The following is a 27,277-nucleotide window of genomic DNA, read 5'->3' on the forward strand; positions in this document are numbered from 1 at the left end:
CTGGTCTACCATTGAGCACTCTGCTTGTAATAATTGCGATAGTTTACTTCAGTTATATATATATATATATATATATATATACACGAGTATTTAAAATATATGTTTACATATGTATTATTAATTACTAATATTATTGTTACAATTGTTATTGTAAAGGTGTACTACACTGAATCTGCAGCACAAGTGTCGGGCTCCCTTGAGTCTGTTGAGTGTGGCACACCATCTTGTGAGGTCAGCAACCTAAAACCATCAACAGATTATGAACTATATGTAGTTGTCGCAAATGGTAAAAAGGAAGGACCACCTAGTGAAACGCAGCGATTCAGCACTCCTGAAGCTCGTAAGTGTTACCATGCTTATGTATTAAGTTGTGTTATTACCTAATATAATACTTAAATAGAAGGTCACAACTCTCTAATGGTGGTGGGGATCACTGTAGTGGTGGTGACCATGCTAGTAGTGGTGGTGGTGGTGATTGTAGTAGTGGTGATTATAGTGGTGGTGATTATAGTGGTGGTGGTGTTAGCGTTTGTGTTGTTCTCAACTCTTAATAATTACAATAATGTGCATTTTTGTAATGTGTTCAACATGTTTATGGATGTTTATATTGACCTTTGACCTTCATCTATGTATGAATTTTAATCTTTTAGCTCCCGGTCAACCATTAAATTTTGAAATTGTAATGCTGTCCAAGAAGATGAAGCTGTTTTGGGCTCCGGCTACCAGAGGAGGGGAAGTTGATTCCTACCAGGTCAAATATAGTCCAAGTAAGGGTTTTTTCAATCACTATTTGCTACATATTAGTACTATAGATTTTTTGTACTTGTTTAGGAAGAAGAAAGTTGGGAAGAATGTAATAAAAGTTTCTTATCTCATTGAGCAAAAAGTTTGTGCTAAATAGTGGAGGAGTCAATATAAATTATAAAATTGAAATTCAGCATTTATTTTGTGTAGAAATTAATGAAGTACCAATAGTGCATATTGTAAAATTCCTCTATCTGCTTTACAGCAAGGAGTGGGATAAATTATTTAAAGTTTTACCAAATAAAAAAAAATGGATACAATACAGCCGGATTTGGGGAACAAGATCTAATAGAGGAAGCAACAAGAAAATCTGGAAGTAAGAGGACAATTTCATTATTCATTATTAAATCAACTGAAGGGAAGTTTTAGTATATCATGTAATCCAAACATCTTCGGAGTAATTATCTGAAAAGTCTGACAAAAAAGTCACAATAAATATGGAGGAATACAAAAAATATATAATGCTATGATTATTTGACATTCAGTTTACTTAATATACACTTTTTCACATGCTTGGTAGCTTGAAGAAGTTGTAAAATTCTTACCAATGTTACCTCCTCTTTATAAATCGTCGCTCACATCACGAACTAACACAATCAAAGTAGATTGTGTTAGTTCGTGAAATCACAGTAGCGCGTCAAAACGAGCGCGTATTGGTTGTCAAGCAATTTTGTATTCTTTACCACACAAAAAGTCCTTAACAACAACAGCGTGTATTTTGACGCGCTTTCTTGATTTCACGAACTAACACAATGTACTTTGATTGTGTTAGTTCGTGATGTGAGCGACGAAATGTATCATCTATGCTTAATCTGTAAAAGCCATCAATTGGAACAATTATTGATGCAATTAAGTTTTTGCTGAATTACAGCTTCTAAAATCTAAATTGATTACCAGCTAATTAAAAGCCCATGCATTATTCTGTTATTACTTTTGTTATCAATAATCTTTTTTCTTCATAAATCTGGAGCATGACATGTTCATAGTTATACTGCCCTCTATAAAATCCAGTTAAACCATTTTGAAGTACATTATAAACAAAGTTTTTAAAATATTCAAATTCATAGCATGGAGCTAAATTTTGATGTTAACGTTACACAAAAACCATCCTTTAAAATGAATTCCCAATTCTTAGTCAGTAGTGAACAAATTGTAAAGTGTTAAACCATTACCCTTGGCAGAGTACAATATTATTTCCACTTCAGGCATTGTAAAGTATTCACCCCTATAAGCATAATGGAAGAATCCTATACCAAGCAGTCAATTAATACTGGGCTCATCTGTGTTATTGTTCTCTCAATTATATTTCTTCTGGCATACATACTTGTCTATTAGTCTAATTTCGGTTGATAGCTTTGCAATAATTTTGCATTTCTCTGTAAGTTTTTTTTTCTATTTTTTTTCTTGTATATATTATTTAATTATTATATAGTTTTAATTTTAGTTGTTATTATTGTTACTGTTTTTATCTTAATTATTAGCTTTGTTGTTTATTTTTATAATTATTAGTGATATTTATATTCATATTATGTTCAAGAGGGGAACAATTTATGCAAGACAAATTCAGTGGACTAAGTCATGCAAAATTGATAATTAGATTTTATCTCTAAAGGGAAACATCATTTTATCATTACTATTATTTTTATCATTAATAAATGAAATAAATAGGTTACAGGCACAATTTTTTTTACACCTTCTACTTTTTGAATAATTAGCATTGTTTTTATATTTATTAGTAATTAATTAATATATTATATCTAATGTATTAATTAATGTAATTTATTTCATGATCATCACCAAAATGGCAAACTGTTCATATAATATACAAATAGATTTGAACTTTCAAAATATATCAAGCAGCTGTAGGCATTGACTGTGGTAGTCTGCTGATGATGTTTACATCTGTCTCTTATACACATCTTAGTGGTGGTGACCATACTAATGGTGGTGATCATAGTGGTTGTGGTAGTGATTGTAGTAGTGGTGGTGATTATAATGGTGGTAGTGTTAGTTTTTGTGTTGTTCTCAACTCTTAATAATACAATTACAATAAAGTGCATTTTTGTAATGTGTTCAACATGTTTATGGATGTTTATATTGACCTTTATCTATGTATGAATTCTGTCTCTTGGTCCAACCAGGCAAGGACGAAGCTGTTATTAGTTGGTCAGACGATCCAATAGGACCAGCAGTAGAGAAACACATTGTGAAATACAGAAAAGCTGGTAAGTTACAGCCAATTAACTCACATATAGATTTTTTTCCAGGGGTGGTGCCAGCGAGAGATGGGGTCCCCCCGTCGCGGAGAAAAAACCACAATTCATCGGGGAGAAAAAAAATGTATTTGTATTTTCTACATAATACTCTAAAATCGATCAAATAAGCCTTCGTCGGGGTCATCGAACCCCCCCCATCAAGCAAACCCTAACACCACCCCTGGCAACCATAACTGGACATGCTTCTTTAATGCTCCTTTCACACTATCATTGTGTTTTATGTAACAAATCTGTGTGATGTGCCCATATATGGGCATGATAATGTCATCTTAAACCCAAATATGGACATATCACATTTACCACATAAGACTTGATAGTGTCAACAGCTTAAGTTGTATTGGGCAGGATGCAATGTTGCAGGCGCCTTTGCCAGAGATGTTGGATGGTCTGAGGCTTAGGCATATATTCATAAATAGATTAATTCAATAATCATTTTATAGGCAATGGTAAATATTATACAAAAAAATCAGATAACATGTATAATGGTCACTCATAATACAGCTTTTATCAATTAAAAACTATATTATATTTGATTGAATATGAATATGATTAATTTGTATGATTATTATCTTTACTGGTACTGGTATAGGCATTTATAATACGCCTCTTCCTTGAGGTTTTAAAGCGCAGTTGTTTTCTCTGATCATTGGGTCCACATGCTAAAACAGCTAGTAATTAGGTCATGAGCAGGTAACTCCACCAGGTACCCATTTATACTCCTGGGTAGAGTGAAGCAATGCAGATAAAGTGCCTTGCTCAAGGACACAAGTGAAATGCACAGCAATCGATTGAAACCCCGACCTTGTGGTTGGGAAACCAAACCTTTCCCGCTGCACCAAACCGCTTCCACTTTATCAAAGTCGAGAAAATCAGATTTCTGTAATAAAAGTCAATGCGTAATGTACTATCCACAGTATTCCTCAATTTGTGATTTCATTTTATAATTAATTGTTGGTTCATGCTAAGCTTTTAAAGTGTTGCTTGCGTTAAAACGTGCAGAAAACAGAGAGAAATAGTGACGAGCACAAATACTTATCTCTCTATCTTGTCAGATGCTTTCTAGATGCGGAATGATTTGTTTGTGTGGAGTTTATTTATCACCTGTTCGTTCAGTTCAGACGTTAATTTACACATTTTAACTGTTCACACTTTCCAGTTAATGTACAGCCATGTCTAAGTAAGATGGAGATTACTTTCACTGAAAGCTTTTTCCCGCTGTCAATTCCGTATTAAAAGCATACAGACATCGACAATCTGTAAAATATGTTGAATGGTGAATATGTTTAGTATTCAAATTGATTTCTGTTTTGAAACAGCCATGTTATATATAGTAACTGAGTTCTGATAGCGTTTGATGTTAAGGTTTACTATTGGCAAGTCTTGATAGCCTTGTATTAAATTACTTAGTCAAGCCATATGGTATTGGAGAATGATTATCATACAATATGCATCATGGAAGTATATAGAATTTAGTCCTTATCCATAATTTAACGTTACTTGTCTGTTTAGCATACATGTATATTTGGATGTGTTGTGAAATGCATTATGGTTACAAAACAGAAACTTATCGCACTATATTGACATCCCGTAATCAATTATATAATATAATTATTAATATAATTATATAATACAGGGTATTAAAAGTGTAATGATATTAATATATACATAAATGCAATTATATAATAACATGTTATATTTTCATTGCGGATTTGTTGGGCTCAGTACGGACTCCAAAAGTATGCATTTTCTTTTAGTTTTAAGGTGTATGCGGATTTTATATGTCCGCAATGACGATGTAACATGTTTAATATAGTGAATCAAATATGTTATAATATTATTAGTCAACTAAACATATATCAAAAACATGGAAACATATAAATAATAAAATGAAATAATAATGAATAATAATAATTGTTATAGTAATGACAATATGTTGATAATAATAATAATAAATATCATAATGATAGTAAATAAAGTTAAAAATATAATGATGGTATATGGAATAACACTGATATACTCCAATTACAGTAAGCTTTTTGAAATTATTTAAATTATGTTAGTCAGTGAACAAATATCTTATTCAGATTGAAATAGGATTAGTGCTTACATGTCAGTTGCCATATTACCATGAATTGGTTTATTAATTCATTAATGGCTGCTGTGTTTAGTTGAGAGGAGAGACTGTTACAATTCACTCTCTAACCTTGGCTTCAGCCCTAAGCTTGTCCCTTGGGTGCATAACTCTGCTTGTAGCATCAGTGCACCAGAAATCGGAGGTTAATCTGTTCAGTGAGGGAAGCCTAATTAATGCATTTCAATGTGTTAATGAGCATCGTTGTTACTATACTTATGCCACACAGCTAGCTAGCTAGCTAGCTAAGCTTGATTAAATCAACACAGAACACAAAAGTGTTGTACTGTAGGTATTACCCTAACATTATCAAAAATTCTCTCTTGTTCTAAATTAAATTGGTATGGGTCTTTATGATCGTAAAATTTCATACAAGCCAAAGTATTAAAAAAAATGTTTATTTGTAATAATAATAATAATAATAATAATAATAATAATAATATTTATAATAATAATATTTATTTGGCAAAGTAATAGTAATATCTTGCCAGGAGCAAGAACTAATCTTGAGCCCAAACAAAAAGTCTTGTTTTCATCCATCATCCATCATCCAATCTATAGATACAGTATAAGTATAAAACTATTAAATTATTTTTAATTTTTTTATTCAGCTTTATGCACTAGGGTCAAGGATATGCCAAGCAGGGAACAAAGTGGTAATCCCATCACAAGACAAACACCCCCCCCCCCACACACACCCCCACACACACACACACACACACACACACACAAGATGCTCTACATATACTAAGTCTCATTATGAGGTTTAAAGAATGTAACAGAAGTTAAAGATAAGAAAACATTTCTAGTTTGCTTAACTGCACATGTGGCAAAGACAAGCCAAACCAGTCACTATTCACAAAAATTGATTTTTAGTTGTTAATACAGTGTTAACAAGTAATTTGACAGCTATAAAATGGTAAAAGAATCATTTAAATCCGACATTTCGTTATGAAGTTACAGGTGTTTAAACGTACCGCTGTTTAAAGAACAATATTTGAGAAATCAGCCTTCAAATTTTGCAATTTCAAGCATTTCTTAGGCAGAATCCATCACAATTGCTGAAAATGTTAATTTTAACATTGAAAATGGGGAAAATAACAGCATTTTAGGCACTTCTTAGGCAGAAACCATCACCAAATTGTTGAAAATGTTTATTTTAAAATTGAAAATTGGGAAAAATAACAGCATAGCATGATATATAGATATATAAAGGTTAGTTTAGTGCAATAAAATTGATTTTAAAAATTTTGACATTCCAGCATATTTTGGCCATATCTCTGAAACAGGATTTGTGAGGAGTGACTGGTTGTCTTGGCCACATATACTGCAATCATTGCTACTACTAGTACATCATGTAAAATATTGATCATTGAAATAGATACCTTAGAAACAGAGAAGAATTCTTTGTTGATTTATGACTTATGCAGTGTGAAATATCTTCCATGTTACTCATGGCTTGAATATCTCTGCATATGTATACCATGTGTTATTAGTTGATGAAGCTGACACCTGGCGGACATCTATTTGCATGTTTGTTGTGTGAGCAAAATAAGCACCTGTGTTTTGTAATAGAAAGCTTTTGGTAGACGGTGGTAGGATGTAGAATATAAGGACATCACTTGAAGTCATCTACGCATGCGAGAATGTTAAGTTCTCTTGTCGCATGGACTCTGGAATTTGACCAAATCTATGCGGTGCAGAGAATGTTCTAGCATCACAATGTCATGCAATTTGAAAACTCCCCAAATATCATCGATGACTACACCATAGATACTACAGAGTAAACCTGAAGAAGTTAGAAAAACTTAACCGGGTTAGCTTAGTGTTCCTAGATTAAAGATTGTTTTTTGGTTCTTTGAAAAAGTGCACTCAAATTAAAGGTGTTTTGGAATTAGAGGGGTCTCAGAAATAGAGGGGTCTCAGAAATAGAGGGGTCTCAGAAATAGAGGGGTCTCAGAAATAGAGGGGTCTCAGAAATAGAAATAGAGGGGTCTCAGAAATAGAGGGGTCTCAGAAATAGAGGGGTCTCAGAAACAGAGGGATCTCAGAAATAGAGGGGTCTCAGAAATAGAGGGGTCTCAGAAATAGAGGGGTCTCAGAAATAGAGGGGTCTCAGAAATAGAGGGGTCTCAGAAATAGAGTGGTCTCAGAAATAGAGGGGTCTCAGAAATAGAGGGGTCTCAGAAATAGAGGGGTCTCAGAAATAGAGGGGTTTTGAATATAAGGGATCTCAAATTGGAGGGTGCACTGCATTATTTTTAAAGTTAATTAGCTTTTAAAACATAGAGAATATATATTGAATAAATTCATTGGATCCGATAACAAGTTAATATATGTATGCATACTGTAAAAAAAATGTCATATCGGCACATATGACTAAGCCTTGCTGAAAGCAGGTTGAAACGTCAAGTCAGTTCTATAAGTTAACACCATTTTTACGGGAACTTGATATTTGGATCATCAAAAAAGAACTTTATACTAACAGACAATTAAGAGAAGTTCTGTAGTTATAATTTTTTGCTATTGCTGTTTCACTAGTGTTTTATCAGGTAAAGATATCAGGTGACAAATTAATTAATATAAACACTCGCAAAGCTTATTTAGTGCCCAAGTACATCACATATATCACCAATTTCAATGTTACTGGTAGTGCTGTGGGTAGTTAAATAGGTAGCATAGTTGGTTCTTAACAACAGAGAGGATTCATTACTATTGTAAATTAATTAAATAATCTGTGTTAATTAATCATGTAATTAAAAGTAAGGGTTGGCCATTTCCATGGACAAGACTGGAAACTATTATATTAGCTTTATTTTGCTTTCGTTTAGAAAAAAATTGAAAAAGTATGCTATTTGATGGGATAATTTAATTAACAAAAAGTGGCAATTTTGAAATGTTGTTAATTTCCTAATTAATATTGGCTTTTTTGTATAAAGACAATTAATTGGCTCACTGATTTTACTCCTAAACATAGCGTGCTACTTTAAATTTTGTTGAAGTAATATTCATAGAGTATATTGATACGGTCTGCATTCTAATAATCTATAAAATACAGACAACAATAGGATCTACCATGCCTTGCCTGATGATAAATATTAATTAATTCTGTTTGCTAACAACTGGTACCATTGATTGATTTGCATTGTGCAGCCCGAGATACAGTAACATTTGATATTGATCCCAACACATCGAGTATATAAATATTCGGTCAATTTCAAAGTGATTCAGATTAAATTCAGTAAATATAAGTAATAATAATGGCGATGTAATAATAATGATGGTAATAATGACAGTAAAATGATGATAATAATGAAGATGATATGCAGTTTTACAGTTGAAAAAGCAGTATCAAATCAAGTTGAAATTTAATCTTTCAGTGTACTTAACTTGTATTACATAATTATTCAATTGGTTTGTTGTAATTTTTTAGTTTTATTTTGCCAATACTATTTTCTGTTTTGCACTTATTCATTGCTCTCCCTTTATTTTATTTGCATTTTATATTTGTTTATGGTTTTTTTTCTTTGCTTTGTTGTTGTTAAGTGCCTCAAGTTTGTTACAATGTGAGGCACTATATAAATCTAGAATTATTATTTATTATTATTATTATACACTTTTTATTCAAAAGGCAATTTTTCATCACTGAAGCCAACATTTGATTTTTTGTTTCTTTTAGAGTATCTATAGAAGGTCAGCCTAAGCTACTCACTCAAATTATACCCTTGGCTTTCCTCCGATGAAAGGCTGGTTCATTAACAATTTGATTTGGCGTAAAGTGGGGGGGTGCTTATACCCGGGGAACTGCGATAATTAATTAATTCCATTTTTAAGCATTCTATGCTCTTCCTATTTATACAGTATGTTTTCATGGATCACCATTACTACTACTTATAAAGATATATGTTAGTTACTTATAAATATATATGTTAGTTACTTATAAATATATATATCTTAGTTACTTATAAATATATATGTTAGTTACTTAGAAATGTATATGTTAGTTACTTATAAATATATATGTTAGTTACTTATAAATATATGTGTTAGTTACATATAAATATTTATGTTAGTTACTTATAAATATATATGTTAGTTACTTAGAAATGTATATGTTAGTTACTTAGAAATGTATATGTTAGTTACTTAGAAATTTATATGTTATTTACTTATAAATATATATGTTAGTTACATATAAATATATGTATCATGAGCTGAGTGGAGCTGACTAATAAACATTTTAATTAGTAGTAGGGTGATCCACAGAAAAAAAAAGTATGTGGAAGATTTGAACCTAAGATCGCATCAGCTGAGTGGAGATAACTAAATTAACATGATACATGAAACCAAATATAACTACAGTTATAGGCTACATGAATATAAAATTAATTTCCCATGTTTCCCATTTTTGAGGGTCATGTAATTTTCATCTCCTTAAATATTCACATCTGTTAAACAGGAAGTTAAATGCTACAACTACATGCAAGTTAGTATTCAGGATATGAATAATTAATTCTTAATATGAAGTTAAATAAAAATACACACAAGTTGATTTCTACAAAGGGCATCTTGATCATAGGCTTAGTACAAAGACACCTTGTGCTAAGTTGATAGACTTGGAAGTAGTGGCATTCAGGTAAACCCTATAGCCAGTGAATACAGAAATCTGGCTATTGTTACAAGGACATTGTGTTGCAAATTTTGATAATGATTACAGATTCAACTTGCTAGGGGCTTTATATTATAGGATCGGTGTTATTACTCTCAGCAGCATTTGTTTTGGTGTAAAGTAGCCACTACCAGCATTTCTGTAAGTATATTATGTATTAGAATAATTTGTCAGTTCCTTGTTTGTACCCTTACCTCCGTAGGCACTATTAAAATCATCAGTCAGTGCTTTAAAGGGTTATTAGTAGGGGGTACGTGTTCAAGGATATATTAGCACATAGATCTAAATTTACATGCAGCGGACAAGGTAGGGAGAGTAGAAACATAATAGTAAAGACTGCAGATTAGGATACAGCAGTAGGAATCCTATTACAATTCAAAACAGAACAAAATCACAATTAAAAATATTCCCTAGTATATGAACTTTATAAGCATGATATTGTAATGCATTGCATACATTACATATTGTTATTATATCATTAGTGTAGTTCATATTTGTAAACATATGCCAGGATCTATATTAACAAGGTTAACATTTGAAAGTATTTTTCATTAAAAGTTATTAATAGCTCTATGCTGTAGATTACCAGACTAATAATGCTTGATTTGTCATTTTATTCATTGTGATTTTAATATCACTGACACCCCCAGAAGACCAGTGTTATCATTGAGTGTTCTACCCTACTAAAACAAAACTGAACCAAAATGTAAACTTTCCCAAGGCAATCCCATTAATTAATATTGATAATGTTCTAGTCCTTCATTGATTTTCACCTTGTTTTATAACATAAAAATCTAGTAATTTTTAATTTACTATAACAAAAATTAAGTATATATAAAAATATGATAAATAAAATATCTTGTTCTAATCCAGAAATTGCGGTAACGTTTCCTTAGTGGAAAAAATTGAAGGATTGTTAACTGCTTGAACTTATACTTCACCTCATTTGAAAGAGCAATGGATTGATTCCCAATTACGTTTTTCTGGATTGTTGATGTTGATAGAAAAATAAGTTGGTTAAATATTAAATACAATTAATGGCCTTGATTACGATATGAGTGTAATCATTAAACACTGACAGGCTGATAGGAGTTGCGTACATTTATTGATCGGTGATTACTGACTTAGTCTGGGAAATTAATCCATCGATCTCAACTTCATTAGCAAATGCATCAAAATATTGAACAATTTGGAATCGGTCCTAAATCATGGGAAAGAACTTTTGGCAACAATTGTCGTGTTATATTAATAGATTTATTAAAGGCCTGACTTATACTTGTTCAATGCAGCCGTAGCATTGTGTAGATATTATGATTTGCTGTACTAGATTTTTATTATGTTTTTTTTTTTATTGTGTGTGTTTTCTTTAGTGTTTTTTTTTATATTTTTATTCTTTTGTTGTTTGGATGTTCTCATGGTATTGTTAGCACAGTATCTATCGTTCATGTAACACACCTTTCATTCTATTATTGATTTATTTACTTTTAAGTCCATATTAAGATAAGATAATATTTTTTTTATATTCAATAAATACAGGAGAATGAATAAAAAAGGAATTTTATATAAGAAAATTATGTATGGTTATTAGTTTTTTTTTTTTTTTTTTTTTTTTTATTTGATCTGTTAACACTAGAAACCAAAAAACTTCATCACACATTTTATTTGTCAAAAATTTTCACTTTAGATTCATCTACGTTCTTGGGCCAATGTCAAATTGGCTGAGGGTAGCGGGTGTGAATATTATGCCTCACTGTGGGCCCACCTGATACTCTATATTTACTGTATATTAAATACAGTTTGTAAAGTCTAACAGTTCTTGTTTTATACTTGATTTAGTTCATCTAAATTCATTGCCACTACAATTGTCCAACTAAATGAAAAGACTCCCTGTCCAATAATTAAGAAAAGCATTATTTAGATTGGGGAATATTACTGAGAAATAACTCTAATTAAATATTATGAACACAAGTAGGACAAAGCTGCATGTGAAGGTTCACATGGAAAATTAGATCTGCCGGGTAATAACACGCAGGTTTTGAGTTGTATTTTAGCCTTGGTCTGATAGCTGTTGTATCTGAAAGAGTTGTCACCCGTGTTGAGTCAAGGGAATTTCTGCAACACCTTTTGAAGATCTTATTCACTTAGCAAAAGCTCAAACTGTGATGCCATTCATTATTTATCAGTTGGTGGCGCTTGCCTACTAAAATAGATGAGCATATTTTTTAGATTCATCTAGCAAGTTACTGACTCACTCTTTGAAGGTTTCCTCTCTTTGGTACAATCAATATTTTTGATCTAATAATAGTTTTTTTTTTTAATTTTTTATATTGACTATCATATTTAGTAGTACCAAAATATATAATTTTTGTGTAAACGTTTACTGTTATGCAAACTTACAATGTTATATATTTATTTCAAAGGAACATTGTTTATTTTTCAATGCTTACATTCTCTATCTATTTTTCTAAATAAAAGAATAAACTATTATGTTACAATATTTGCATTTTTTGTTATTATTAGATTCATATTTATATCTATTACCATTATTGTTTTCATCTCAAGACTGGTAATGCTTTCATTAATAAATATTGTTTTCTTGTTTTATACAGACGGTGAAGATACGGAGTGGATGACCAAAGAAGTCCATGTCTTTTCCAGGAATTCAGGAACTACATTGACAAACCTAGCTCCAGACACAAAGTACGAACTTCAAGTTGTAGCCATGAGTGAAGAGAAGGAGACCGCCGATGGAACTGTAATTATCTTTACCACAAGTGGAACAGGTATGTAACCAATGAAACGCCTACTTCTTCATCTTATTGAATATAGCACCCTCTAGTGGTGAATGAGTAGCTCTCATACTTCAAATTGCTTTCATTTTAGGGATCATATTGAAAACTTCGTCTTGGAAAGATTAATTTTTATTTTGAAACGTTTATTTTCCTTATTACAGATATTTTATGTTTTAATGTTTATGTTAGAAAATCTTTGGTTTTTTTCCCAAGATAAAGGTACTTTTTATGGGTTTGCTTCAGTTAATTAATTCAGTTTTTCCACAGCATAACATTATTACTGTTTTCTTAGATATTTTTAACAAATAATAAGTAATTAGCAATTATACTGAACTTTAAAATATTAAACAAATGCATATTTAACAGTTAATATTGTTTAAATTGTTTTACGTACTAATTAACTAATTTTAATTATGACAATGAAAGTCAAACAGTAGTATTAACTAGTAGTGTAATTATTTGACAAATTCCAATTTAGAATTGACAATTACAGAATCACCAAATCTGGGTAAGTGAAAGGACTCCATGTATGGGAGCATGTATATAGCACATCTACCATGTCAAGCATCTTGAACAGTAGAATCACTGTGTTTATAAAACAACAAGGAACTTCTCTATTTGGTTTGTTGACCATAAAAAATGTTATATAGAGTACTACATCACTAATGCCACGATATCACATGGCCCTCTCCTTCTTTACCAAGTGTTCAGTATTCCTCAATACCTCCGACAGGTAATCTTCTAAAAGCAAAATTCTAACAATTTAATGTACATCAGATAACTAATATCTGTTGATTTTTCTTGTTTTTATTGGTAAGTTTTAAATTGGAAAAGCTGAGAAAAGTGGTGCTTTGCTATTGAGGTAGTACTCAGCTGCAGTAAGAAACAGTGTCATGTGATACCATGATGTCATGATTGTTGTTAATGTTTATATATTTTTCTTATATAACTATATATATATTTTTTCTTATATAACTATATATCTATATATATATATAATTTTTTTGTATTTATATGTGTATGTAATATTCAATGTGAATGCATTTATGTAATACCGTAAAAGCTTGAATAGAAGCCTAATGGATTTAATCTCAAAGCCCATCATTAATTTAAGCCCTCTCTTATGTTTGCAAAAGTAGCCTAAAAAATAAGCCCATCTTGAGATAGGATGGTATACTGTACATGAAGAAAGAAAATAAATTAAAAACATCCTTGGTTTATACAGTAGTTTGTGTTGGTTAATACACTCCATGATACAGACTGATATTACAGTTGCCCTTATTTATTGTTTTATGGTAGTAATTCCCAAAATTTACAGCATTCATTTTGAATGCAAGCCCCCCTCCCTTTTTACTATGCAAAAGATGCCACAAAAAGATGTCCAACTTGAAGCCCATCCATAGGTTGCAAAAAAGAGGCTTGGGGCTTCTATGTCAGGTTTTACTGTATATTGTTTAATAATATTTCTATAAATATGTATAGTTAGATGTAATGTATTTAATATATATACTGTCTCTTATACACATCTAGATGTGTATAAGAGACAGCGCGAAGGTAAGTAAACCAGGATGTAAATTCACTTTATGGTGACACTGCAAAAATACATACTTCAAACCCAAATACAATAATATGAATTTCTTCCCTCATTGAGCATCAGTTTTGAAGCAAAATATAAAATTACATTTTATATTTGCAATTTTCAAGGGCTACCACTTTCCCCCTCACTTCCTTTTTGTCCCATACCTCAATTTGATCTAATTTATATAATATTGTTTTCTTACACTTTGGCAGTGGTATAGACTATTTTTAGGCTTGTACAAAGACGGAAACAATTATTTGTAATAAAATATAATGAATATAAGAAACATAATGGTTAAGAAATTCAACAAGATCCATAATAATACTGCAACAAACCAACTGGAATTATGTATTTGGCCTTCTATGTATTTTCTTGGGTATGTCACAGACCAAACTAATAAATTATCAGCATTAGACAGGTTTTGCTGTAACGTCATCGTTGTATTTTGTGGAAATTATCATGTTGTGCATGTTACTGGTTCATAATTGTATAATTGTTGTATGTTTTTTGTTCTGTGTCTTTTTCTTCAGTTACGGAGCTTCCGGTTCCCACCACCAGTGTAAACTCCGGTATGAAACAAATTCATGTTATTAAAGGGAAAATGGTTGCCAGTGCATGCAAGGATGTTTATATAATTACACACAAAATACTTGTTTGCTGAATTTAATAATTTTATAAAAATTGCGCAATTGAATCAATAAGCTTTCACAAAAATATAATACAACTTAACGTAGCAGGAATTTTGGTTCGTTACAGAGATTTTGACGGACTGGCACTAACAAATGATTATAACTTGGTGAAGGAAATAATAATTTACTATAGGAGTAACAGGAGCGGATCCAGAATTTTTCAAATGGCGGGGGGGGGGGGGGGCGGGGGGGGTGTCACAACAGTTTCAACATAAAAAGGTGAATAACATATGTCGCAAGGACAAGCCAAACCAGTCACTCGTCGGAAAAATCAATTTTTAGTCTTTAATACAGGGTTTAACAGTAAAATGAGAGCTATAAAATGGTAAAAGAATCATTTAAATCCGACACTTCGTCATGAAGTTACATGAGTTTAAACATACAGCTGTTTAAAGAGCAATATTTGAGAAATCAGCCTTTAAAGTTTACGATTTCAGGCATTTCTTAGGCAGAAACCATCACCAAATCGTTAAAAATTGTTGTTTAAACATTAAAAATGAGAAAAATAACAGCATAGCATGATGTATAGATATATAAAAGTTAGTTTAGTGTAATAAAATAGATTTCCAAAATTTTGAAATTTCAGCATATTTTGCCCATTATCTCCAAAACAGGATTGCGGCGAGTGACTGGTTTGGCTTGTCTTTGCCACATATAACACTGATATGCATTGAAATTTTAAAAAAATTCAATGTCAAAACAGGGGGGAGCATGTGCCCCCCCCCCAATACTGGATCCAGCCCTGAGTAACCCTCTGCAAATTGTAAGCCTATCCTCATGTTCTGGCTTTTAATACACAGTTACTGTGGAGCTCAGTATAACAAAAACAGTCATTCTTATTCAGTTGTTAGGTTGACCTAATTAATTTAATAGAACCGACAGCTAAAGGTAAACTTGTGGTTATGAAGCACAAGCCAAGTCTCAATTATTAGGAAAACAGTGGCAGGCATAAAATTGATAATCATTCAGGGACCACACGCATTACAATAGTACAGTTTGCAAACAAACAAACACAAATATTACAGATTACAACAATTAAACACAAAACATACCAAAAGTTATTAGGTCTTTATATACTATAGATGCATCCATGCCAATATAATTTATTGACTTTTCACATACTGGGCCAGACTATTATCGGCACACATAACTAAATTGATTAATGATTTTACATCTACAGAATCAATAGGTAACTACTAACATTAATTATCATATCAAACTATATGCCTAGACCACTTTTATTAAATAGCAATAAATATAATTTATTATTAAATAAAAAATCTATTATAAAACATCCATAGTTACTATAATTGTTAAATAATTTTTTATTTTTAAAGAATTAGGAGCCTATCCTCTTACCTGTATCTATTTATCTATATTAAAATATTAAATAATAATTATGTTAAGTTATATAGCGATAATATTTGTTTAATTCATAGAATAATATTTGATTAGTTACTTATCTTTTAATACAATGACAGATTCGCCAGTGAAAACTGCCATTCGACCCGGTGAGTTTATCTTCTGAAATAGAGGGTGCTGTAGTTAACATTTATGCTTCTGCTAGCAATATGCCTTTGTTCTGTTGAATTTGTTTTGGTGTGGAAATTGACCTGGACTGGACTGCAAGGTGTGGATAAATTGCCTTCAAACCTCCTATTCAAGCAGATAGGATCTAATACTTTTGCGCACAAACCTCTTCAGAATTGCAAGACAATAATTTTCCTAATAGCAGGTGTCAAGCAGTATTATGAAATATTAATTAATGTAATTCTCAAAATACTGCTGCAGAAAAACATGTTAAAATGGCTAATGTAGTTGTCAACAGACGGTCATATTAATGGGCTTATCGGTAACTTAGCAGTCAAGTAACTTGTGGAGTAAACTGTATCATGGCAGTCATATCATGAAGGGCTTTATTTCAAATTCCGGAATGTATAACACTGGTAGTCAAATAGATAGCACTTGAGGTCTTACGGGTTTTTTTTTTTTTTGTTTTTTTTTAAAATATATGTTAGTTTCAGGACCAGTGGCGGACTGTAGGTAAATTGCAGGGTATGCTGGGTATTGGCATATCTAGGATGTGCAAGGGGCGCGCACGTCCCACCCCCTACCCCTGAAAAAAAATACTCGTCCACACCTCAGTCGCGCTCCCGCCCACAAATCATACTCAAGTAGTTAAAAATTTACCTCATATCACCTTAGTTTGCGAGTTATCCCCTAACCTATTCACCAATCCCCCACTTTACCTTCCTGTGCCCATCAGCTCCCTTCCATTTCAAGACCTCTACGCCACTGATGCTAGGGCCTCTAGTGATAGTAAAAATTTGTAAGCCTACTACTTATACAGAATCAGATTGCGTTCTATGTCAAAATACAATGTATGTTATTTTTAATTTTAATACCGACATGGTTGTCTTCTCTTCAAAAGAATTCTTATTCCTGTATTTTAACAAATTTCAATTCAAATAATAATAATTCAAAGTTTCTTCTACACCGGTCATATGTACGTAAATATATTTAAACTTTAATCATTCAGATTAGGCTTATAGATAGAATACCCGATCGGCAGTGGAGGTCCCGATTTGTGAGAAGAAGAGCATGCACACACTCTTGGAAGCGCCGCTTCCATTCCAGTGTTAAATTCGCTATTCTGACGCCACCACACGGTTGTCATAATAGCAAATTTAAGTGTAGGGTATGCTCTGACTTCCATTGACTCACTGAATACGTGATTGGTTGATATCGAAGACCAGCCATGCGGAAATTCTAAGCAGCTAGAGTACGATGCGATAGGCCCGACTGTGACATTATCCTAGTTACCAAAGTAGGCCAAACATTGAAAAACTTTGCTATTCCAATGAACTGTATCATTCCACTCGAAAAATTAAGGTGTATATAGAAGATCCTGACTAAGAAATGCTAAATAAACAGAGAAACTGTACTACTATATTTTTTATTTTATTTGTTTTAGCCAGGGTATGCACTGCATACCTTGCTTGCCTTGATGGTCCGCCACTGTTCAGGACCAAGTTACTACTAAGATAACAAGATCGATTCATTATCGTTTTCATAAGCTTGCGAAAACTCTCTAATACCTGAGACAACGCTCCTAAGACAATGTTACAATACCGTACATACAAAATGGAATGCTCTCTGATTATGGTGGTGAATGTACTATTAAATTAACTAATAGTTTTTGTTTTGGTGGTTTGCTTTAATTTATTTTCTAATGTGCTTGCATTATTAACTGCACTCTGTAATCATGTTGTTATTTTTTTTAATGTTATTATTAATGTTTTATTGTTGGAAAAGTAACTTGAATTTTGATGATAATTTTAACATCAAACAACATACATCATGTATTCAAAAATGTCGATCATATATTGGCATAAACAATAACAATTTAACTGCATCAAATTTTGTCATGTTAATAACTTAGTTCATTACATAGTAATTTGTTACTTTTTCTTAAATTTATCATTTTGTATTTTTTTAAATTTTGTTATTAGTATTTTTAATTATGTTTGTATTAGTTTACTTTCATGATTCAAAAAAAATGTGTAGTTTAAATAACATATGCAAAGGGCAGATATCCAAGCATCTTTTTATGATTATCATTTCATCATTATCCCAAGTTAATTAACATGTTAATTATACCATGTTAATTAGCTGGGTTGTCCTGCACTGAGAGTTATTAAGTTCACTGTCGGTAATGACTATGTTCCTTGATGGGATATGGTTGATAAGTTAACAGAATGGGTAACCGTAATAAAACTCAGCAGCCAAAGTTACTTGTGGAATACTGTATATTATAACAGGGCAGCATATCTATCAAAAAAGTCCTTTTAGTTGCAAAGTTTAAATTGTGAAATGTATTCTGGTAGTCAAATTCTTAGCCCATGTTTCTTAATAAATTAATAAATTAAAATATAGATACTGTTTATCAAAATGTTAGCAACGTTGTTTATGTTGTAGTGTAATGTTTAACTCTTTTTGTCTCTCTTGTTGCTATTTGATTAAAAATGCAGGTTCAACGCCAGTGGCTGGTGAGTGTCATGTTTAGTACTGTATAGTTTTTTGCTTTTTTTTTGCTGTGTTTTATGTGTTCACCTAATATTTTATTTACTACCGGTATCTATATTTAAGTTCAAGTGAAGATCACTTGAAAACCAATGAGGGTTTTCAGCCACCAGTGGAAGTGGGTCTATGGCATTGAATATTGTTTAGTAATTCTACATATGATTCTATATGTTGTTGTTTATATCATTTAATGCACTTTTTTAAGTTTGTTTTAAATACAGTATTAATTATATTAATTTACAGGGACTGCACCAAGAATTTTTTTTTTTTTCTTTGCATTATTAATTGATTAACTTTGATTTATTTGTTCCTTTTTTACAGTTATATTGCACATACATCTGTACTTGTATATTGTTCTTTTGGATATATTTACATAAAGTAATTAACATAGTGACTAGGATATAGGCAGATGCTCGCTAACTCCCCCTCTCCCTCAGACATGCATGGACCCCTGTCATTGGGCAAAACATGTTTGCCGATCCAACCAAAATTAGTGCGATTGTTGCTCCTAATATTGTGGTTTAAAGGCTAAGTTTTCATCATTGTTAATTATAAAATTCCTCTTCCCCTAAAACCCTGGCCAGACTATCAAATTTGATTTAACAAAAACATGTGACAAAACATGCCTAAATATGGTGATGATGACATCACACCATTACCATATATAGGCAAATCATAACTATTTATGGGCATACAACAGTTTTTTTTTGTTAAAGGAAAAATTTGATAGTCTGGACAGGGCTTTTACCAGGTCTTCGATATTGTTGTTATGGTAACATAAATGTTTATATTTTTATTATTACCATACGTACACCGACATCTGTATTTTACAATATTTTTATTCATACTTTCCTTTGTGTACGTATAAATGCATGTTGTGGTGAAGCATAATTGCACAGTTTAACACATAAAATAACTTTGATTTTCTTTAAATCTTTATTTTTAAAATAATTATTTCATCTCTTTAGAAATTCTTTTTGCAAAATGTGATTTTAAAACTTGAAATAGTATAAGCATGTCGCTTTTAGCCAAAAGATTTGTTTACTATTTTAATGTGAACGCTGCTGAAGCTTTATTGAAATATATATTTCAGAATATATATTTATATATTTTTGGTGGTGTATTTTCTTGCTATGTGTCTTTATTTACTCTTTTTAGCAGGAGTTATTATTCTAACAGCAAATGATGAGCGATGAAGATGAACGATTCATTCCCTCATCCAGATAAACCACTGTGCATATTATATGATGGCTATACACCATTTCCCTCACTCTGATAAACCACTGCATATTAAGATTATGACTACAACTATGTGTAGACAATCTGGAATATACTAGATAGTTGCAGTTGTTAAGTTTTGGACTGTTCCATTATTTTTACAGGTGCAGTAAAAGATTCTGGTGGTTTTGTGGTGGAACCATGGCTGATTATCATGATCTGTATTATTCTTCTTCTGTTGATTATATTGCTCATCCTGTGTTATGTCAGAAGTCAGAAAGGTGGAAAATACAATGGTAAGTCACTCAGGCCTACATTCATTATACTGTAATATAGAAACTTTTATGTGCCCTGTAACCCAATGAGATACTGGTACAGGAATTTTTAGTGTGCCTCTTCCTTGAGGTTATAACATTGGGTCCACATGCTTTATGAGTTGCTGCTTTTAATTAGCACAGGAGAAGGCAACCCCACCTGGTGCTCCTTTATACTCCTGGGGGGAGAGAAGCAATACAAATAAAGTGCCCTGCTTAAGGACACAAGTGAAATGCACAGCTAGGGATTGAAACCAGTATTGAAACCCCGACTAAACCATTCCCGCTGTGCTAACCGCTTCCAGGGACCCTTGTAGGTACTCTCCATCTGGATCAGGAGAATCCCAGGCCCGGGATTTATCAATCTCAGCTTAGCAAATGTCTTAGGTCAAAAAAGTTAAGATGTCCCTAATAAATATCTTAAGCTGATTTATTACCCAATCTTAGCAAAATCTTGGCTTAAAAATCGTCTTAGGTGGCACTTCCATACAATTCCTAATTTTAAGCAATATTGATAAATTTGACTTAAGCAAAAAAATCTGGCCCCTGATGATTTGCAAGGTCACTTATTCCCCTGATAATCTGCCAGAGTAAACTGTACCTTGTGTACAACAAAATCTAAATGACTAGTTACGTAAGGTTTATGTATATATCCAAGAAAAGCAAGATTGCCATTTTTCATGATGCATTACAAGCCTGGTTTCCATAAATTCACCACACACTATCGTCTGCTTCTTTCGACTTTGCTAATTGGTTGGTCAAATTGGGAGCTTCCAAAATTGTGTCAAAGAGCTACGCAGTTGAACGATTACTGTAAAAAACGCTCTTGTGACATTATAGCAATTTTATGGAAACCAGGTTTTATAAAAGAAATAATATAACTTCTGTTCTCACCTCAGTATGTATGATGTATATTAACCTTATAAACAATTACAGTAATAATTATACTCGGTATTTAGTGTAGAGAACTGCAATGAAATGCTAATAAATTAATATGTATTGTCATAAATTTTTCCACTTTTGCCTAGTGTCTGATAAGGAGGATAAATTGAGGGGTGATCCTGAGTCTGCGCCTCTGAAAGATGATGAAGGGGGCTTTGAAGAGTACAAACCAAAGTAAGTTGTCTTGATGCGAGGCTGTCTTTCGCTGGTAGACTGAACAGGTTTTAAAAACAATTTCTTGCGCATGCCTCGTTGCGTTGAGTCCTTCATATATTTATGCCGGCTGGCAACCGTATGTATATTGTCCCAGGCTCAAGCAAACAGAATTTTGAGAATGGAAAAAATACCAATAATCTTAGGCCAAATAAAAAAAATTACTAGTTTCTCATTCCCTCGCGGATCCATTTTTTCTGCCTCATTTTTTTTTTCCCCTTTATCTTACAAAATGTACAAAAATCTGGCTAACTCGAATCAGTAAACTTCCTTCGATCATTCGTGGTTGAGGATACAATGGGTTTATTCATGTTTAGTGCTTCTTTTATTTTGTTTCCCATCGACCATCTTGAATTTGCCATCTCGGAGTCAAAAAAGAATGTGCCCTCATTCTCATTTTTTCTAAATATTAGACTAGAAACTGCTTTTTTTTTTACTTAAACTTATATGTTATTTTATTTTTTTCGGGGGGTTGCTCCTTGCTGTAATCATCGCTGCCATCATTAATATTATTTTTTGTCTTAGCCATTTCACCAAATGTAAACATTTAAAAATTCATAAAGATATTAAACAATAACAGCCTTTGTCTAAAAATAAAGTTAGACTGATGAATAAATAATTCAAAAAACAACACTGTATACAGGGTTGTAGCTAATGAAAACTAAGGGTGGGGATAGATATTTTAAGGGTGGGTGCGTGATAACATTGGTAAACTCTAGATAATACAAGTGGATTTTAAGGATGGAAAAGTGGGTTAATAAAGGTGGGTGGAAGGCCATGAAATTAGCTTTAGACTGGGTGGAAAACATCAAGGCTGGGTGGCTCTGCCCACTATAACTACATCCCTGTGTATATATGTAATAATTATATTATATGTATTATTTACAGGGGTCCTGAGAACAGCCAGCCATTGCCGGAACCGGTGGAGGAAGAGAGTAGCGATGAGGATAGCTTAGCCGGTTATGCAGACGGCATCACCGGTAATTTTGATGAAGACGGCTCTTTTATTGGACAGTATAGTGACAAGAGGAAGAAAGCAGAAGAAGCAGCGGAAAATAATGCAATGCAGAGTCTGGTCTGATGACGACTACCGTAGTTGTATAGAAGGCTATGTTATAATTTGAACTTACTGTTTATTTGGATCAAAGTTTACAGCGGTCTGGCTTCGGCATTTAGATTTCTGTTGGACAATTTTGTTTGAGTTACTGCAAGAATTTGAACTGACATATCTGGAAAGAGTTTATGCGATTTTTTGTTTATATTTGAAGTTTGAAAACGTTTGTGAGGTTGTTGTAATTTTTAAGGATAAGATCATGTTTGAATGCTTTTACCATTAAACAGTATGTAGGTATGTACAGTGTTACACTTCATCCAAAGTTTGTTAAGCGAGTTTCTTTGCTCTCCAAGTTTATGGAAATGAGTTTTTGTTAGTGATATTGGATTTGCCAAAACTTTTAATTTGCATATACTGATAATTATTTATTGAAGTGTGATTTTATTTACCTGTAAACAGTTTTATGTTTGTTTTGTGTGGTGAGATGAAGAATAGATAAAGACCAAGATGTAGTCACAAGTAGGCATATATTTCAAGATGATTGTTGAATTAATCTTGAATTTGTGCCTTATTAAGAAATCTAAAGTCTCATGCACTTTACTTGATAGTGCAGATATATTAACAGTGTGTGCTCCATACATACATACATGGTATAAGTAATGAAATAAAAAGGGGTCTTAATGGAAACCTCAATAAGATACATAACGGAGTGGAGCTGTAAATTGGTGGTTAACATTCTTGCCTTCCAGTCTCTTGAGTCCTGAGTTAAAATTCTACCAAAACCAGGGTTTTTCTGAGAACTAAAAATAACTTTGCTCCTACGCTTGATTAAACATAGTTTATAGAGCATTCACGTCCATCCTGTGAGTGGCGAGAAATTCGCTATTGAATGAAAATGAAATATGAATAATCCATCCCAGAAGATAAATATTTAGATATTTGTCTTTTTCTAAATAATATTAACAAAATGGGATGATGATTTGTCTTTTATTGTATAATCCCATAGCATTAGCTATATTATTTAAACTTGGTCCATTCCCATTGGAAACAATTTTTGGTATTTCAATCTCTTGGGGTTTAACATTCCAAGAAGTTTCAAATTCTGTAAATGAATTTATGAATTCTCTTTCATTTTCATCTAAATGCAATGACATGTGTCCAGAAAAGCTAACATGCTGTAACGCTACTAGAAATGAATGATTTGCACTAAATGAAGTTGCATCCAAACTCTTTATAATGCACATATTTTATTTTAGTTGTTATTTTAATTCAAACTTTTTAAAGATTTTTTTTTTTTAATTCTTAATTAAGTTAAATATAAAATAACATTTTAGAAGCAACTTGAAGTGTAGATATGGCAATTTTGTATGATAGTTTTAAATATAAATTACTATTTTAGTTGATGAATAAATTAAATGTTTTAAGCTATGATGTATTGATGGTGATACCATTATTTTAATGAGGGAAACCTTTTTAAAAAATTCATATACTTGTACAAAATTTCTTATATAAAAATGATCTCTTGTTTATTATATTACCATGATATTTGGATCCATAAGAAATTTCCTTTTGTTCACAATACATATATTATATAAATATATATATATATAATCATCATATAAATATATATTATATAAATATATCTTATTTCATGGGAAATTATTTTGTATTTATTTAAACTACATTGATTGCTTGTTAAAATGTTTATTGTGATATGTGTAATCAATAATGTTAGGACTCCTAGCATAGTTTTAATCTTTCCTCCATCCCATTAACCTAAAAATAATCACCAAATTGTTATATTATCATATGTCCATATTTGTGTGTCATATGTCTTCATGCCAATATATAGGCAAATTTTTCACATAAAATTTAATATTGTGGATAGTGCTTTACCTAGAAAAGTATAACCAAATTATTTTTCTAAATTATTGAGACATTTGAAATTTGAACCCTCTAAGGACAATTGAAAATATAATGATGAGACTAGAAGTACAGACTGTAAGATAAGTACAGAATATAAGATAAGTGAATTGCTTTCGCTTTCAATGTAGAATCTTATGTGAAGATTGGCATCCTTTATCTGCAAGGGTTACCCTCACAATATTTTGTTCAAAGAAAAAGACATGATGTCCCAGAAAGTGACCTTTCATGAGGTGGCACTAGACAGACCAATCTTATTTGTTGATTACAGGTCAAGCATTTTATCCTCTAAAAAGATATTGAATTAAGTATTTGATAGCTTGTAAAATCCATGCCCCATGCTTTTTTTAACCACTGCACCTAACTTCACCATTTATTATGATGAAATATAACTTCTTATAACTAATTAAGTTCTGCCAATTCACATTGTATGAATTATGTACACAATAAATGTTGTAATACCAGAGTTGATACAATACTTGCGTCATTTTAGATAGTAACAGTTGTATATATTGCAATTATACACAATTATGAAGACCACTTGATGTCCAATGGTAATAATCATAATAACAATTAATTGCTTTGTAGAATTGTTTGTAGGATATACAATTATAATGGATTGTGTGTATTGATTTATTTATAGGCCACACGCATTCGTTGTTATACCAAAGTGTTTCAAAAGTTTATCGAAAAATTTATAAAAGTGGAATATGTTTATTTTGTAGAATAGAACCGTAATGTATAGAGATTTGATTTGAAAATGAATGAAAACCTTGTGATAGGTGGAACCTAATAAGTATTGGCAGTGGCGTAACGCCTATATGAGCTGTCACTGGCCAAGCTCACGGGCCCTGGACCATAAGGGGCCAAGGATATTATATGCCATTTTCCACTAGGGCCTTGTGCAGTCCCCAGGGTAAGAAGACCTGAAGAAGCTTTAGTCAGTGCTCTGTTACACCACTCAATATTGGAGGCTAATGGTCATCTGTTTGTTCAACTTTTCTATCTGCGTGTCCATTCCGTAAGACTTGTTTCAAAGAAGGCAGGAAGAAATTTACAATTGAACTATTATTATAAGAAAGCATTCGAAATATTACTTTTGGTCAATATCATTGGTAGTATTTTTGGAAGTATGTTTCAGAAAAATAAACATTCTGAATTTTATGGACATTTAATTGGACGTTGCAAGTGGTAAGGTTTGTAGTGTAATTTTCTCTTGTTTTTCATTAATTATTTAAGAGTATTGTTATAATCTTTCTTGGTCACATTTCCATGTATTTACAATGTTAATTCCTACTCGACAGCATGCTATATGTGATTCTTAATCCAACTCTCATTAACTACTGTAAAATGTAATTGCTCAAGTTTTTCTAGACATATATTGATGTCAAAGATAAACAGTTTAGAAAACTATATTTGCACGGCAAAGAGTATTATTGGAAAAATAGTAACTGTCATTAAACTTTCTCATTTATTAAAATTAATAAAACCCTCCAAAAAACAATTAGGCAAATATGCACTTGGAAGTTCATTTAAAATGCAAATAATATAATTTTCTGTATTACAAAAAAAAAATTGAATTAAAACACATTTTAGTTGCTGGTTTCAAAATGATGTAGATATTTACTAAAGCAATTAACTACTAAATCCAGGGGTTGTGAACAAAGAATTTTTCTGAAAGAAGTATATTTTCCTAGATTTTTGAAAGTAATAACTCTGTTAACTTACTGCCGAATTTTACATATGAAAGACAAAATATTTGAGGACACGATGCATTTTTGACGATACTCTTCGCCAGTACAAGCTACACTTAAACCTCAGTCTCAATGATTATAACATTTATGAGATATTAAGTGTTTATAACTCCTATATACATTTATAGTACATGTTGTTAGTATTCGAAAAAATGTTCTTGAATAAAATAAGTGTGTTGGTAATAATTTATTGTATTTGTTTTATTGAGTTTTCCCAGTGTGTTATCCAATTTTATTGTGAGTAGAAAACTACTTACAATATTATTATTTCAGACCCTACTGCAGCATTCAAATATTTTTGAAGTTTGGAAGACTTGAATCACTTGAAGACAGCCCTTAGTCAGCATCTATCCAATAATACCTTCTACCAAGCTTCTACTATGAGACTCTGCATATGTATCATGTATCATAATTTCAACTATATGTAGGTGCTTTATTCAAATTTGAATTCCCAACAAAGCCTCAATGGCTCAGTCCCAGTTTCAAATCCTGGATGAGCAACTTTTTTTTAGCACTCGCCACTCGCAGATTGCTTTTCTTTTAATATATAGCATTATCACAAGATGGTTTGGAGTTCATTTCTATTTTTAATTTTTCTATAATATATATATATATAATATATATATAAATCAAATTAGCCGTTAACACTGTTAAATAATATATAAATCATCAAAGAAAGGTAAATACAGTGTTCGAATAAAGGACTTAATAAATACATCTTGAAGCATAGGTCTCAACGAATGTAGTCCTGTAAATAAATGAATAAATTGTGTAATAAAATGCCTCTGATGGGACTCAAACCTGCGACCTCTCGCTGTCAAGGCAAGTGTCATAAC

General features: G+C 31.8%; 2 protein-coding genes across 2 annotated transcripts in view; both read left to right on the top strand.

Annotated features, from left to right (window-relative positions):
• Positions 1–2,840, top strand: part of LOC117100283 (neuronal cell adhesion molecule-like) — a 48,120-nt gene extending 45,280 nt beyond the window's left edge. The window contains exons 17-20 of the mRNA XM_033239934.1: positions 157–340; positions 651–767; positions 955–1,120; positions 2,729–2,840. Of these exons, the coding sequence (XP_033095825.1) occupies positions 157–340; positions 651–767; positions 955–1,120; positions 2,729–2,840 (579 nt within the window). The remainder of the gene's footprint in view (positions 1–156; positions 341–650; positions 768–954; positions 1,121–2,728) is intronic.
• Positions 2,841–2,914: 74 nt separating this feature from the next.
• Positions 2,915–26,627, top strand: LOC117100284 (neuronal cell adhesion molecule-like). The gene is made up of 9 exons (XM_033239935.1): positions 2,915–3,029; positions 12,490–12,663; positions 13,151–13,180; positions 14,782–14,820; positions 16,422–16,451; positions 18,972–18,989; positions 20,406–20,537; positions 21,584–21,671; positions 22,599–26,627. The coding sequence occupies exons 1-9, from the start codon at positions 2,915–2,917 to the stop codon at positions 22,789–22,791; spliced, it is 819 nt and encodes a 272-aa protein (XP_033095826.1). The 3' UTR covers positions 22,792–26,627.
• Positions 26,628–27,277: the final 650 nt, after the last annotated feature.

Source organism: Anneissia japonica, unplaced genomic scaffold, assembly GCF_011630105.1.
Source record: "Anneissia japonica isolate Jap-2015-1 unplaced genomic scaffold, ASM1163010v1 scaffold287986_len575832_cov185, whole genome shotgun sequence".
Lineage (NCBI taxonomy): Eukaryota > Metazoa > Echinodermata > Crinoidea > Comatulida > Comatulidae > Anneissia > Anneissia japonica.